Source organism: Tympanuchus pallidicinctus, unplaced genomic scaffold (genome assembly GCF_026119805.1).
Source record: "Tympanuchus pallidicinctus isolate F22 unplaced genomic scaffold, pur_lepc_1.0 scaffold33, whole genome shotgun sequence".
NCBI classification, from domain to species: Eukaryota; Metazoa; Chordata; class Aves; order Galliformes; family Phasianidae; genus Tympanuchus; species Tympanuchus pallidicinctus.
The window spans coordinates 2,025,399-2,041,590 of NW_026294751.1; the positions used below are offsets into that span (position 1 = coordinate 2,025,399).

Sequence of the window (16,192 nt, forward strand, 5' to 3'; positions counted from 1 at the left end):
CTCCCTGTGCTTATTTCTAATGAAACAAAGATGTATCCAAGCAGCACTTCTCAGTGAATGCAAATGACAGTTTCAGCTGAGATATCTACATAACCAGCTAGTTACAATCAGCAAACAGGAATAGGAAAGAGAAGCTCGCTGTGCTCACTGAAACAGCTCCATAAAGCTCATTTCCAGCAGACCAAATCTGAAGAACATTTCAGGAAGTGTTTTTTTGCAAATGCAGTGTTTACTGGCCTTAGATGGTGATGTGGAAATACCACGATCCAGTTGCATAAAGAACTTTCAGATGATGCAGAAAAAGAACGAGATGTGACTCCTGGGAACAAGACAGGCAAGTCAAACTCAGCTTTGACTGGGAACTACAAGTTTTATATTGAAGAAAAAAAAGCCACCGCATACTGGAGCTGTTTTATGTAAAATTTAATAGGATCAACAGTTATTGCTTATGTTTATATTTTTTGTGCTTTGATCTCTGTGCCTCCGAGCCACTTTTTTTCTTGTTCTTATTCTTATTTTTCACGTTGTGAGTTTCATAATACCGGACTCCAACTTTCTTGGAGCGCTGCTGCCTCTCAGCTCGTCTCCTCTGTAATGCACACAAAATGTGTTAGCACGTCCACAGCACCCACTGCCTGCATTTGTCTGCATTCTTTCAGTGTTCACTTTCCATTCCACAAACCTTACGTGAAACAAATCATTTCCTATAAACCATTACTGATGTGAACAAACAAACATCTATAAAGAATCCACCCACTCAAGCTCTTAAAACGTCACGTGAGAGGATGCAGTTTAATCCCTACAAAAGTGGAGGAGAATTACAAGAGAACTGATGTGCAGGAACTGTGACCAAACACGCATGAATAGAATTCAGTCTTCCACTGTCAGTCTTCCTCTGACAGTCCTAACAGTCCATATATATTAATACCCCCCCCTTCTCCCCCCCAAAAAACCCCACCAAAATAAACAAATCCTTGTGCAGGATTTGTTTACACATCACTTTAACATGCTGCAAATACCAAGTGAAACAGCCTGTCTAGACTCAACAAACACAAATAAGAAATAGGAGCAGCAGCTCTTGCTGTAGACAGGATGGAACAGCCACTGACTTTTGCCCATCTAGACCCAAGTTTTCTCATCTGTCAGATTTAGATCCCTGCTCTCTTACCAGCATCGCAAGGTAAGCAGAACAGCTCTCTACAAAAGATTTCCCTTTCATTTCCCTTTCAACACTGTCATTGTTACCTGCTGGCTCCTCTAATGGCTGTATGGCCAGCTGGAACGTACTGCTGTCACAACAGACAGCTGATGTCAGGTCTCAAACCTCTCCAATAACAATGGGCAATCCATGCAGGAAGAAGCCAGCCCAATTACTCCACTTATCTATTACACAACAGGAGATCACACTTACTTCTTTGGATGTCAGCTTCTTGCAAGGCTGTTTACCCAAGTGGTCTTCATCCTCCTCCTCTTCTCTATTCCTTTTTCTTTTCTTTACTGTGCCACCTGCAAACAGCAAAGATCACGTTCTGCAGCATCTTCCACAACACCCACGTGCCCACAGAATTAAGACTGGGGTCACTGTCCCATCCATTTCAGCAAAGCAATCCTTTGGTGGTATTTTAAGAGCTTTTACCAAAACAACGTGTCCATCCCTTACCAGAAAACCACTTCTGGTAAGCAGATTGCTTAAAGCCTTACGTAAGTCTAGAAAAATATCCATCTTGTCAGTATAGGATTCTTCCACATTATTTTGCCTTTAATCAAACTTGCTTTGGAAACTGAAGACAGACTTGCAAAAAGTGACCACAGTAAAATCTATAGCCTGAAGTAGCTCTGTGCTTTTATAATGTCACAAAATGCTTCCACCCCCTGCTGTGTAATACTATACCATGTGGAACGGATGTTGCTGAGACTGCAAACCACCCACAGCACCATTCTGCTGAGAGCACAACATTTGTCTTTATCTTCACTCAGTAGCTGAGGGCATGTTTTACTACCCAGACCCTACAGTCCTACAGAAAGGCCACAGCAAGGTCATGAAGCAGTGAACCCTTGGGTTCACAAGCAGAGGTTTAAGAAACAGCTCTGCAGAAAGAAGAACTTGCAGTCAGGAGCCAATGAAAACCCTTTAATCCCTGTTTTCTCTCTCATTGGATTTCCAAGCACACATCAGGAACTTCTAATTTTGTTTTACCTTTCTCTTCATTTTCTTTGGTCTCTTCAGCCTTCTGCGTGGATTTTGCAAACACTTTTTCACTCAGCTGCTTGGGGATTCTACCAAAGATAAAACAGGCGATAAAAGAATGTCATAACACAAAATGCAGCCATATCTAACAAGTGATCAATCTCCAGTAGGTCCCAGCAGCCTGTCACCAGCAAAGCCGCAGACTCTGCATGGAAGAAATATTCCAGTAAGCTCGTCTCTGGAGTTACTGGACTCATGCATTGCACAAAGGGCAACATTTAACACTTCACCTTGACATCTCAGTCCTTTACTCTGCTAAAATTGGGCCTGCTACACAAGCTGGGATAGTCTTGTAAATGCACAGACTCAGATACAGAGAGGACGCTGCCCTCTGTATTACTCAAGAAAGGTCAATAGCAGGGAAAAATGCAAGGGAGAAATACTGCTCCCCACAGGTTTCTAAACCATAGCTGAAAAGGCAGCTTTCCAAAAGTGAGAAAACTTTGTTATTATGGCCAGCAGGAATTCTTAGAACATTCTCTCAAAAACAAACTGCTGCTTAGCCAAAGCTCAAGCATTTATGGCTCAACTAGCGAAGCCATGGCAATGCAGCATAAATGGAGTGAAACTACAACAGAAACTTATAGTCTCCTTCCCACCCTCCCCCAGGAAAACACTCGAGTCACTAAACAGATTCAGATACCTTATTGCTGAGAATCTCTTGGCTTTGGCCTTATCCAGGAATTTTTTGCATTTTGCAATCTTCTCCTCCAAAGCCTGAAGAACTGCCTTCGAGCTTTCCTTGGCACTCGGTACAGTTGGCTGTGATTCTGCCTCTACTGAATCTTGATGTTGCTCATTTTCCTCTTCCTCTTCTTCCTGTTCCTCCTCTTCAGGACAATCGCTGTCTGTTTCATCAAAGCCTGGCACATCTACAGGAATTAGGTCTTCTTCTGAGAACTGAGGTGCTACATTAATCCTCCCAAAGTTTTGCCGAACGTTTGCCATGAGTTGCTTCATTTCTGTGTCTGTGTTGTTCTTCTCTTCTGTTGCCTCCATACTTGATGTTACAGACTCAGAAGTTTCCTTCTCGTTGTTAGATTGGCTTGATGTCATTGCTCCTTCCAGTGCAGGTGGCTAGGAGAAAGGGCATAATGGATATATCATCCACAGCCTGTCCCAACATCCCTTTGGACAAAGCCTAAAATAACTAACATGGTCATTACTGACACTTCTACTAGTCAGACGATTGCAAAACAGCTCAGATGTCTCTGTGGAAGAATTCTTTGCTACCTGCTCCTCTCCATGTAACTACCAAATTTAAATGACTGTCATCTGAATCACGTCAGGAAAAGCCCAAGTTACACAGTGCTCAGGCAAAAGCACCAGTGGGTATCATTAAAAAAGGGAATAATATGCAAGAAGAGGCACGAGCTTCACATCCTCACCTCAGAACCTGCTTCTGCATTTGGTGGCTTCACAAAGAATGGAATTCTGCCCCTCTGCCAGTCGTTGAGAACCATCTTGCTGACAGTCTGCACATCAGGCTCACCACCCTGAAAGAATTCAGTAACAGTTTCTGTCCTTGTTTGCAGGGCATATCATCTTCATGTTATCTCTTTGCAACTGAAACATGTTTCCCATGTTCAGTGCAGAAACAGACCCCCGTGCTCTTCCAACCCGTAAATGGAGGATGCTCTCAAACCTTTAGTAGTTTGCCAGTCCTAGAAGCAAGCTTCTCCAGGAAATCTTCTGTATCTTCCCAGAAATCAATTTTGTATGTCTTCCTGATGTACTCTGGTTTGGCTCTTTCCAGCACCGCACTAATGTGGTCTTCAGGGCTCTTAATCTTTTCAACTTGAACCTAAAAATGAATGCTCAAGTTTATCAACCCTTTGGAAAGTGAACTCACCACACCGAAAACAGCAAGAATTCTCCCTGCACACAGCATAAATACGTACCACTCCCTTCAGAACAATGTCTGTTTCTGAGTCTCCAGATGGATACACAACCCCTGGGCAGTCAATGAGAAAAATCCGCCTCATCAAAGTGATGTACTGCCACACCTGAAAGACACCAGTGGTCCCCACGTTATCTCCTCTCACGTACAACTGTTAGTTCAGCTTTTCAATGCACAGGTTTAACACACAGATGTCATCTCAGAAACCTGGCATTAGCACAGCACTGAGTCAGGGCAGCTGAGCGCTCAGATCGCACAGCGCTGCGGAACAGGCAGGGTGGCAGGCACAGAAACTCAGAAATGCTTCTGTGCAGCAGCACTCCAGAACAATGCCTGGCTCATCAGCCATCCCTCAGACTCAGGGTCATACAGCCTGTATAATTTCAGTGACTTGAAAATGTTAACGAGCCAATTTTACATCTATTCTGCCTGTGGCATTTAATATTTTAAATATTATTTTTATAATCTTCAGAACAGCAGCGTCTTCCTACCTTGGTTTCACCTGCAATGGGAGCCACATTGCAGACCTTCTTAGACCGCAATGTGTTGATCACTGAGCTTTTGCCAACGTTTGGGTACCCAATAAATCCCACACTGATCTGTTTCTTGTCAGAGTGTAACTGTTAAGAAAGGACACATCATTTTAATACCTCATAGAAAATGACAGAGTTACTACTGCAGTTTTAAGAGCTTCTGGTCTTGTATGACAAAGCAAAGGCAGCTCCAAATCTACCAGCTTAAAGAAAACTGAGGTCAGCTCTTTTCTATCTGGAGAAATGTACAAGGGCAGAATCTATCTAAGAACTCCAGCCACTGAAAGAGAAGGAAGATGCGAACCCAATGTGTTTCTTGCTGCTTTAAACTTACTTGTAAATGCCTTAAATTAGAAACCTTTTAGACTGAAAAACAAAGCAAATACAAACAGCAGCAGGGGACAGCAGACAGCTGTGGTCTGGAGGCAGCCATTTTCTCTTGTCTTGAGGTCAGTTACTTTCTTGGGAAAGTGAAGATACTTAAAAGGAGCATCCTAATACAGCATGCATACATGCAGGACATTAACAGGCCTAAAATACATTCCCTTCCTCTGTTCATTCACATCAGACCTAAGAGTGCCAACTGAATACTCTATCCAGGGGTAGTGTTTCCCATTTCCACAGAATGAAGCTTGTTTGCTGACAGAACGGCCAAAAGAAAGTGTGCTGTACCCCACACATTAAAACAGAAGAAATCCCATATGAACCCCAACCCCCTTCCAACCCCAAACAACACAAAGGCCCACGGTTGTTCTGTACCTTTCCAAACTGCCTTAGAAGCTGTATGAAAGCACCTTTGCCAAAAGGGTTTGTGAGGCTGGCATGAAAAGCAAGTGTTGGGTATTCCTGGGAAAGGACAGCAACCCAGCGCTTCTAAAGAGGAAAACACTGCTCAGTTATCAATGCTGTGCTGCAAAGGTGGGGAAACAATTTGATGATGAGAACCCAGCACTTTCACTGCACTCACACACACAACTGTCTATAAAAAAATTGCAATGTAAGAACCTTTGAAGCATTTTTATCAGCCCACCAGCTAAAAGCACTGGCTATTGTTTTCATAAAGACAATTTCCCCCAAACGCCTTCATTGCTAGCTAATTAGTTTAACAATATAAAACAGACCAGCTGTGGTGGACATGGATCTTAAATGTACTAACATTTAGCATACTCTGGAGACATCAGCTGAACAGTTAAATCCAGACAGAGGAAATAGGGAATTTGTGGCTGATGACTGTTGCTCAACTGAGCCAAACTTGGACTGATTTAAATGGTCATTGTTACTTTTACAGCGAGCAAGCAGAGAGTTCCCACTGACCCAGTTACATTATGCCCTAAAGAAACTAGAACAAGGACTGGCAACAGAATTAGAGGCTATGAAAGGAACAAAAAAACATTGAAGGGACAAGGCTGTGCTTACAGTAGCCCAGGTAGGAACAAGATCACATTTGTTCAGGACAAAAATGAGATGTTTCCAGTGTTTCTCTTTTTTCAGGTAAGATTCCACATGAGGGGAGCGAGTACCCATAGGATCTCTGGCATCAAGAACTTGAACAACAACATCAGATGAGTCTATCACCTGGAGGAAAAAAAAAATACATATATATCACACAGAAGGAAAGTCACCATTTCCAAAATCTAAATTAGTAATTTCCTACATTCTTCTCCTTATAGCATAAAACCTTATAGCCCTTAGGAACAACTGTTACTTTCCTGTAATGATCTCAGACTCTACTCTCTCCTCCCTGCTCCCCTCCAAATTTAGGCTGGACAGCTGTGAGCAGCCTTTATGCACTACAGCTTCTAGGAGCACTTGGGAAGGGAAACACTACAACCAAACAGTGAAGTTATTTGCTTAAGCAGACAAAAACAATGTTCTCCATCCATTCCATAAGGGATGTTTGCTGGATTAGTATGAAACACACAACCAAGTAGGAACCTGCTGTTAGTCCACTAAGCATCTACAGCAGGGAGCTGTCATTTCATGACTTGCTTCAAGCCAAGTGAATTTGTTTCACAGCTATTTCCTGCATTTTTGGCAGAATCCTATTGAAATCTGTTTTGCTCTATCATTCCCAGCATTTTTAGGCCTAGATGAGAAAGTTCTAAGCTGCATTCAGAAATTCAGAACAAGAAGTCAAGCAGTTTAACAACTAACAGTCACTGAGAGCACACAAACTGCACCGACCAAGCTAATTCATTCTCAGACTCCACTCCTCTAGCAGAGGTGGTAACTCATGGAGAACTGAAGGTCAAAGCACTCCAAAGATCTTATGACAAAGATCTTCAAGATCGTCCTTGAAGAAGCTTAAGGGCATTTAGCTGGTTTATTTGTGGTAAAGCCCCAGGAATTGTTCATTCTGCCAGCTCAGCTTTCGATCCTATATTTTGAGGGTGTTTGCTCCACTGGAACAAGAGCTCAAGGCTCAAGCTCAGTCAGGCAGAGACTTGAAAATGAATCTCCCCTCTACTCTACAGCTGGGTTTTTTCCTGTTCTAGTTGATGGCCTGGTTCAACACCAGTGTTAGAAGAGAGTGTATGGCTTTACATTAGTCAGTTCAGTTAGGCTGACAGGAAAACAAGCAAGAGAATTATACACTCAAATAGACAAACAGACACTTTTGTTCTAAGAAACCATACAGCAAATTCAGCAGATCAAAAACTTTCCTAAGGTGGCAAGATCAATAAGTGTGCTATTTTCAGAGCTTTTCAGAGCACTGCCACACAAGATTTCCAAGCTGTGCTGCAGAACTGGACTTCACAAAGGCTAAAAGACAGACAAATGCCTGCTGCAAATTGTAAGTGTTGCTTACCTTGTACAGCTCACCCCAAATTCTTTTTGACTGTCCTTTCTTAAATATTTCCTCTTGTGCTTCATCCCTGGAAGTGGATCACCAGAGACATCAAACAACCACAACAACAGGGCTGTAGTGCTGTCTTCTCTAAAGCCAGTTAGCCATTTACAGAGAGAAGAGGAGATTAGACCCAGTCCCTTATTTAACCCAATATCTGAGTTCACAAATTGTCAGATGTGCAACAAGCAATGAATTAGCAGTGAAGACAGAAGGGTCCCATGGAAGCAGCAGGTCAGTTAAATATAGTGGGACAAAACAGCTTAAAATCCAGCCAAATTCAGCTGATTTCTCGTTGCATTCTCATCAGTCAGAGACTGGCAGCATTGATAGAGGTACTAGATGCACTTTTTTTTCTTTAAGTGAACGAAGCTGATGTTTAAGAAATGTAAATAGAGAATAATTTCTCCTTCCTATCTACCTTACACCAGTGTCTTCTGTGACCAGGTCTCTGTCTTTGCCCTGATCATAACATTCTGATGAGGCTTCGGCGTTCTCCAGCAGAGACTGCACATCACTTGCAGCAAGGTTTGGCCTTTTCCTCTGTGCTTTGGGGCCAAACGTTGTTTCAAATGTTTCTGTGTCAAGAATGTGAACTCTGGATGTCTGTGGAAAGATGGAGTGTTAAAAACCAAAAAAACAAAAGAAGAAAACACACCACAATCTCTGGTTTTCCATCTCTGGTGACACACAGCCAACAAGATCTCAGTGCAATGCAATTCTGTAACCTCTAACAGGAGTTACAGGCACTTTCCTAACAATGTTTGAGTTCTGCAGCTTAATCTTGAGAAGCACAAACGTGGATATTTAACAAGCAGCAAAACAGCTGCACTTGCCAAAGAATTATGCTTCAGTTCTTTCTGCATAAATGATGTCAAAAGTAATTAAGGCTACAATGATGAAAATTCAGCTGCTATCTTTGATCATTTCTTGTTTTTCTAACAAGTGCACAAATCTCGCCAAATTCACAGGTTTTTGTCAGGGATAATTACAGTCCAAACTGTCGAATTTGAAGCTTGTAATGAATGCCAACTTTTCTTGGAACGTCACACAATTCATAGCTGAAAGAAATAATTTGTTTTTGTAACACTTATTTTAGTTTACAGTAACTATGCCCTTCATTTAGGTAACATTTTTTATGACACAAACCTGGCAACTTCCCATGTGAAAAAGTATCTAACAATAATCCAAAGCAGTATTTCAGACATTATGAAAGCACTCTGGTAACAACTCAAGGTTTACGTGCTTGAAACTCAATTCTCCTTGAAACGAAGGCAGCGTGCAGAACTTCTGATTCAAGATAAAAAGCACACATTTGAGTTCAGACATTCACTGCATGAGGGGGCACACGCTAACAGAACGATGCTTCTGGTCTGATTGTCACATCAACCATTGGAAGCATTAGAACATGAGGTAGCAAGCTGAGATGGTCATTTTCAATGCCATATTCTAACCTAGAGTGCTTTGAAGTAGATTTCCTGTGAGAAAATGTGAATTCCATAACACAGACCTCACAAAGCACAGGGAAATAACACACTGCTGCTTTGCCTTCAGCATCTGCAGCGCTGTGGCCTCAAAAATATCCCACCCCAAGATATTTGCCCCAATTCCTCCTGCAATGCTTCTACAAACATAGCAAATTTCCCACTGATAAATAACACTCATGATACCTCTGTGCACACAACAGCCTTAAAGCAGTGCAGATGAATGATACTCACGTGAGGTTTAATCCGATCGTGGAAAAGGGACATTGGTAACTTGCTTTGCTTCATGACCACTCTGTATGGATCTTTCATGACAGTTTCCATTTCTTCTTGAAATTTTTGTAGGGATGACTGCTTGATCACACGAGTATTCCCTGCATGTGAAAATCAATACTGCATCTACACCACTCCCCATCTTTAACTGCTTCAGAGAATCCGAGTATGCTATGAAAATATAAACACTTCAACTGGAATAAAAAATACCAGTAGTAAGAAATAGAAGATTTCACTTGGAAAAAATATTTGAGATTGGCATATACAAAGCACCCCCTTTCCATCACTCAAAGTATCCCCAGAACACTGAGGATATGTAGGTTACAACATGTACTTAACAGCAGCACATGGAAAGCAAATAACCAATGTGTTGCACGTGCAAAGTGGAAGCCAATGAGCTTGCCTGTTGTGAGGGGTATTTCACCTTCATTTCCAGGTCTGTCCCACACAATGCTGAAAGCACAATTCTGAAATAAGCCCAAACTACAACAACCCACAAAGTTCAACCAATTCTAAGCCTCCCGAATTGAGAGCCCGAAAGCTGAGAAAACTCACCAAACCATTTAATATTTGGTTCCACTCTTGCAACTGTGCCTGGTGCCACTGTTGACTGATACTGCAGAGGTTTAATCACTTTGCCACGCTTGTTTCTAAGTGAAAAATGAGAATGCATGTAAATACACCATGAAGCCATGCGCCCCCATAGCACTTTCATTCACTAAAGCCACCTTTCAACCCCTCAGTGCCAATCCATGTCCATGCTTGCACAAAGACCATAGAATCCTAGAATGGCCTGGGTTGAAAAGGACCACAGTGACCATTGAGTTCCAACCCCCTGCTGTGTGCAGGTCGCCAACCAGCAGCCCAGGCTGCCCAGAGCCACATCCAGCCTGGCCTTGAATGCCTGCAGGGATGGGGCATCCACAGCCTCCTTGGGCAGCCTGTTCCAGTGCCTCACCACCCTCTGTATGAAGAACTTCCTCCTAATATCCAACCTAAACCTCCCCTGTCTCAGTGTAAAACCATCCCCCCTTGTCCTATCACTGTCCACCCTCATAAACAGCAGCACAGCACTGCTAGTTGGACAAGCTATCACACCTGCTGGCACACGCTGCCCTGCAATGATCCTAGGCTGATATTTTTTCTGTTTGCTGTGTCAAAACACTGAGAAATGTCTCTGAAAAACACCTCACCAAGCATCTTTGTGTTTTGAACTCTATTTATCAGAGGTGGCTTGGGGTCAAGCTAAGTACTTCAAGATAACTGATAAAAGTTAGCATGCAACATACAAACACACATACACACACACTACAGTAGCTTTCCTGCAGCACACCCCAAAGCTCTCAATTCTCACCCCAGCTTGACTGAACTCTTCAAGACTGCATACGAATATCTTATTGAGGTGCAAGGCCTACTTAAGCATGACTTCCAAAGATATTACTCTCTTTTCTTTCACATGCTGACATGGAACCTTTGCAATCAGTTCTACCCATCAGCCTCTACTGAACACCAGCCAGAAGAGACACTTCCACCTCGAGACTTGGATTAAACTTAGTCATTTTTCACAATGTCATACCTCCCCCAGTCATACCTCAAAACAAATCAACAGCTGGCAAAACAGAACTGCTACTCCTAACCAGCAACCTCAGAACCCTCACAGCACCAACATCGTAGCAGAGGTGCATATTTATAAGGTAGGAACTGTGCCACAGCTGTAGGTTCTCACGTGGGTCTCTCAGTAAGAGCCATACAGATGTCAGGCTCTTCAGGCATCCTGAGGTGCACTCTGGTTGGACATGAAAGAATTCTGAGTATTTTGGGATTTGTGACATCCCAATGGGGATCATCAACTCTTTGAAAGGGGAGATAACAGCAGGACAAGGGGAAATGGTTTGAAGTTGAGGGAGGGGAGAGTTAGGTTGGATGTCAGGGGGAAGTTCTTCACAGAGAGAGTGATGAGGTGCTGGAACAGCTGCCCAGAGAGGCTGTGGCTGCCCCGTCCCTAGAGGTGTTCAAGGCCAGGTTGGATGGGGCTCTAGGCAGCCTGGTCTGGTATTAAATGTTGGTGGCCCAGCATGCAGCAGGAGTTTGGAGATTTGTGATCCTTGAGGTCCCTTCCAACCCCGGCCATTCTGCGATTCTGTGAATGGGAACACATCAGCTGTTCCATGTCACAGCTTCCCAGCTACATTCCCTGACACACATCGATTAGAGTTCAGGATCAAGTTCCCCAGCTCACATCATGCCACAAATCAGCCCAGTAACCAGACGCTGCCACCACACGAAGTCCCAGCAGCCGCCCACTGCGTGGCTCCCGACCACAGCACACGACGGACAGGGGCACTCCACTACGCAGCACCGGGCACGGCCGCGCTCACCTCCGCTCCTTCTGCCGGTACATGTTGAGACGGCGGATGGTGGCTCGGTCCCGCATGTTGTTCCCGCCCGCGCCAGCCACGCGATCTGAGGAGAGAAAGCACTGTTAGACCCGGCCGGCACAACTCGGCCCGGCCCGTTACCATGTGATACGACACGCTTAAGATCGCAACGCCGCACGTACCGGGATTGGTGCTGGCGCGGGACGGGTTGATGGTGCTGCGGCCTTTATAGCGTGGCTTCACCATGGTGCCGCCGGGATCGGACCAAGCGGAGACACCGCCGCACTACACGCGCGGCTTTGAGCCGGAAGCAGCGGCACGTGTACTTCCGGCGTGGGGGCAGCGCGATGACGTACTTCCGGCGGCTCCATTTCCCGACTGCGCAGGCGCCCTCAGGTTGCTATGGCAACCGCTAAGCACCGCCTCACACGTCCGGTTGCTACGGCATCGCGTGGGCCTCGCCGCCCCAGGGCCTGGCTCTACTCCCGATACCCGCCGCTACCCATCGTTACCCACCTCTCCCCACCGTTACACATCCCGCCGGAGAGGCCAGGGGACGCCGGTCCCCATAGGGGCTGTGCCCGCACCCACCGCCCGGCTTTGCCCGCCTAGTGCCCGCCGGCTCCCGCTGTGTGCCCGGGGGCGCGGCCTCCGGTTCTCCATAAGCTTTCCTCTGACTTCTTCCCAATCCCCGGCTGTCCGCCCTGGACAGTGAGCAGACTGCAGGCGTTTCAAAGGGCTGTAACAACGAGAGTGCTGGCACGGGAGCCCTCATTGTTTTTGAAATGTTGTTTGTTCACAGAAACATAATAAGAATCATTTGGGAGCTTGGCATTAGGACTTATTTCCATTTGCAGATGAATGCATGCGGTCTGCTGATGCGGGGATGCTGGGGGGAGCGCTGGGGAGCAAGCTGCAGGCAGCGGCGTGCACTGGGGTGTTTACAGGCACAAAGTTGTTTGTCCCGGGCTCCTGGCACCGACTGGTCAAAATCACAAATGACAACACACTCATTTACATGCACGTAAAGAATTGCATGGACCTTGCAACAGTCTAAACGGAATTTTAGGCAAATTACAGTCCTGAAGACTACGCTACGTTCAGCCAGATTTCACTAGAAATTGGAAAGATCCACACCTAGGAGGAATGACCCAAAGCCTGCTGAAATGGTGTTAATTCAGCGCAGAGGTTGGGCTGGGAGCAGGCAGCTCTGCACGCTGGGGAGTCGTTTGCCAAAGTGAAGGTCTGTCCCAGCGTCCCTGAATAGTTATTAGTGGCAGAGAATTCACGGCTAGTTCAATTTCCTCGCAGTTCTGCTAATGCTCTGCTAACTCCAGAACAATAACAGAGCTTCTGAGATTGTGTTCTTTTAATGATTTTCAGCATTTTGCTTTTAGGTAGAGCACGGTTCCTTCTGCACAAAGTAGTCCTAATTAGTCAGACTTCTGAGCTGCTTTGTGAGATGGCAGTCTCGAATTTTCAGTGTGTTTTGTATAAGCCTTTTTTTTCTCTTAATGGAATTATCTGTGCCTCGGGCCTGTAACAAACACAGTGATGTGGGCATAAAAAAATCAATTCCAAATTGTAGATAATTGTTTAAACTATCAGACTCGAGGCTTATGTAGAAGAGTTTTCTCAGGACAAGTGTGTTTTCTATTAAAGTTGATATTAATCTGTCAGAAAATCCTTTTGATTTTCCAATTTTTAGACTAAATAGTTGAGTAATACTCGCCCTGTCCTTCCCCGCTCTTTCTTCCTTCTCCTTAAGAAAACACTCCTTTTATTGTTTGCAAAATATCTTGGAAGGCATCCAGAAAATTGCTGCCTCTTTCTTTAAAAGAATAGTAATAGCGTTAGACACGAGGTTATGTCATGGAGGGCTTTTATTGGTAATGCATCTGAGTTAATCAGAAAATTTCCACTTTGAAAGCTTTGGCACAAGCAGCTTTTTCTCCAGCCTCGCTTATGGTGAGCCCTGTCATCCAAGCCAGAGTGGGCCCCATGTTTTCTGTCGTAAGGAAACATGATGCTGATAACATATGGGAATTGTATTCAGATTGGAAGAAATTCATTTTTTCAGCTGTACCCACCTCTCAAGTTTTTCCAGACTAAACTTACTGAGGCTAACTGCTAGCATTTAACTTGCAGCATCTCTGGAGCTGTGGTTGTTGGACTTGCTTATCAGCTAACATATGGGTCAGATTATTTTATTTTACAACTAATTTCACGTCGCTGTGTGATTCACCAGCTTTTCATTTACCATTGATGCATACTCTCAATGTTTTAACTTTTTTTCTCTTCTTTTTAAGTTACTGGCAGTGAGATGTTGTCCATACCACGTACTGGGTGGGACAGGGGGCTCAGCAATGTGCACCAGGCCCAGCGGATCTGCCAAACACCCTCACTTCCATTGACAAGACCAGCCTGACCACTGCTGAATTGAAAGCATTTGGAATTTTCTGTGGCCTCTTCCTTGTCAAAATCCCAGTGTATGTGGTTATGTGATGCCATCAGAATGACTCACTGCCATAATTGCATATGTTCTAAGGGGTTATTCCCATTGTGTTATTAAAAACTAGTGATGTTTGATTTTTGGCAGGGACTGTCTTCCTTGTATGATCTACAGATTTTGTCAATTAAATGAAAGAAAATGAGATTTCCAAGACTTCAGTACAAGACTGGACTTGTACTCAGAGCACTTTTTCAGTGTGCTATTGAGCTACTTTGCTTCATTTAATCAGTTAAAAGCAACATCAGCCATCTTACTCTCCTTGTTGCAGCGACTCCCTGCAGAGAACAAGGACAGAAGTGAGCTTCATAGCCAGCCTTTAAATGATCCAAAGCACTGCCAGAAGGTACCTCAGGTTATTTATCACACAATCATTTTCTCGACCTGGCGTCTCACAAGTTCATTCTTAAGGATGTAACTTAGAGTGGGAGGCAGTGCTCCTTGGCAAAGGGCTCCAGCTCTGATAACTCCCTAACTGAAAAAAAAAACCAACCCAAGAGCGATCCCAGATATCGTTGCCTTGGATTTTAAGTTCCTAAAATAGCAAATACAAGCAATAGGGGAAAGCTAGAAGGAGGAGATAGGAGAAAAGTGAAAAGAAGCAAAAAGGTGAAAAGGGACTTTGAGAAGCCGAGCTGCTCCGTGTCCCCAGAACTCATCCCTCATAACAAAAGTTGTGCTCAATCCCATGCAGTTCTCATAGACTTGCAGAGCCTTCTGCGTTGCTCTCTGCACTCAGGCTGGAGCTGCAGATCTCTCTCACAGGAATCGTTTACTAACCATCAGAAATTGAAAGCATTTGCATGTAAAGATCTTACTTTTGTGATTTGATTTTGATAGTCTGGAAAAAAATGACTTCCTTTCTGGAAAGCTGCACGCGCTGTATGATGCATCTTAGCCTTGTGCGTCCCTAGATTTCGCATGGCCTTCATCAGGCTACGCCAAAGGGATGGGAAATGAGGCTCTAACCAGCTGATTTTGCTTGTGCTGTAAATAGCCATGTCATCTACCTGATTGTCTCTGTTTTCACTTAGAAAGATGCTACTGCTCTTCTAGAATTCCAGAGATTCTGGCAAGCAGCTCCATCTGTGCCACGGTTTGGCATTCAGTTGGGTATGATATATTATTATCTTTATAAATGCCATTGAAGGGATTTATTGGTGGTGACTGATCATGCAGTGATGGTATTTCTGTAATTTGCCTAGAGTTTTTTTTTTTTAATGTTATCCCTAACATCTCATCCTATGGAAACTATTGACATCATAACACGTGCGAGTAAATATGTGCAAAATATTTCTTCTAATGCTTTCAGACAGCGTTTCAGCATCCCACTACATTTCCTTTCATCAAAGCTAAGATTTCTTCTGAGTGAGAAATGGTTTTAACATAAACATGAATTAAGAAGTGTATACATTGCCTCCACCTCCACAGGAGTGGAAAAGTAGTAAATGGTTGTTTGAGGAGTAGGTGTGCATGCGTGTGACTTGACTGCAGCTGATGAAAAATCCTGCTTTATACAGAGAGGATAAGACCATAATACAGCCAGCCTGTGTTTGGTGCAGTTTGTCTGCCACAGCTCCTAAACCTTGGCAAATTAGATGGAAATGAAACAATTCCAAAAGCGTGGCTGCACGCTGTTAACGCGCCGCCCCTACCCTTCATTCCCTGTTGTTCAGGGAGAATTGCCCCAGAGCTCAGTCAACTGCCTAGCAACTCTCCTGCAGTTTTTCTGTAGGTCTGTCCAGTGGTTCAAGAGTATCAACGAAGATCTTTTCTATGCAAAGAAACTTCTGAAAAAGGAGCAGCCTGTCTGTCTGCACACCTAGCAACTATTTCTCCAGCACCACAAGTGTCAAAGTGTGGAACATGGATGCACGTGGAATCCAGAGCAACACTTCTGTGCCCTGACCCCTATGGTCATGGATGGAGGTGGGTGGGAATGTGACTTGAGGAGAGACCTTCTCACTCCTGCTTTCTAGCTAATTTCAATCACTACGGGGTGAATAAAGCAAACAGAGC

The 16,192-nt window shown here is 44.2% G+C and overlaps 1 protein-coding gene across 2 annotated transcripts; it reads right to left on the reverse strand.

Annotated features, from left to right (window-relative positions):
- Positions 1–408: 408 nt before the first annotated feature.
- On the reverse strand, positions 409–11,990 carry GNL2 (G protein nucleolar 2). Of its 2 annotated transcripts, none has more exons than XM_052698785.1 (16): positions 11,847–11,990; positions 11,665–11,749; positions 9,842–9,936; positions 9,248–9,387; positions 7,951–8,135; positions 7,491–7,557; positions 6,098–6,256; positions 5,441–5,554; positions 4,640–4,768; positions 4,150–4,254; positions 3,894–4,052; positions 3,637–3,744; positions 2,892–3,325; positions 2,198–2,277; positions 1,412–1,506; positions 409–589 (listed from the first exon to the last, which is right to left on the reverse strand). In XM_052698785.1, the coding sequence occupies exons 1-16, from the start codon at positions 11,908–11,910 to the stop codon at positions 440–442; spliced, it is 2,169 nt and encodes a 722-aa protein (XP_052554745.1). In that variant the 5' UTR covers positions 11,911–11,990; the 3' UTR covers positions 409–439. The 2 variants fall into 2 exon arrangements, 1 of the variants encoding a protein (XP_052554745.1); XR_008210226.1 differs by lacking the exon at positions 409–589 and adding an exon at positions 1,892–2,088 and having other exon boundaries at positions 1,430–1,506.
- Between the last annotated feature and the right edge of the window lie 4,202 nt (positions 11,991–16,192).

What these genes read in the sequence shown, in the direction of transcription:
- GNL2 (XM_052698785.1), bottom strand. Translation starts at nt 11,910, where the DNA reads ATGGTGAAGCCACGCTATAAAGGCCGCAGCACCATCAACCCGTCCCGC. An exon ending in ACATTGTTCTGAAGGGAGTG is followed by an intron (nt 4,053 to 4,149) that starts GTACGTATTTAT and finishes ATTCATTTTTAG; the next exon opens with GTTCAAGTTGAAAAGATTAA. An exon ending in AGAAGCTGACATCCAAAGAA is followed by an intron (nt 590 to 1,411) that starts GTAAGTGTGATC and finishes TGTGCATTACAG; the next exon opens with AGGAGACGAGCTGAGAGGCA.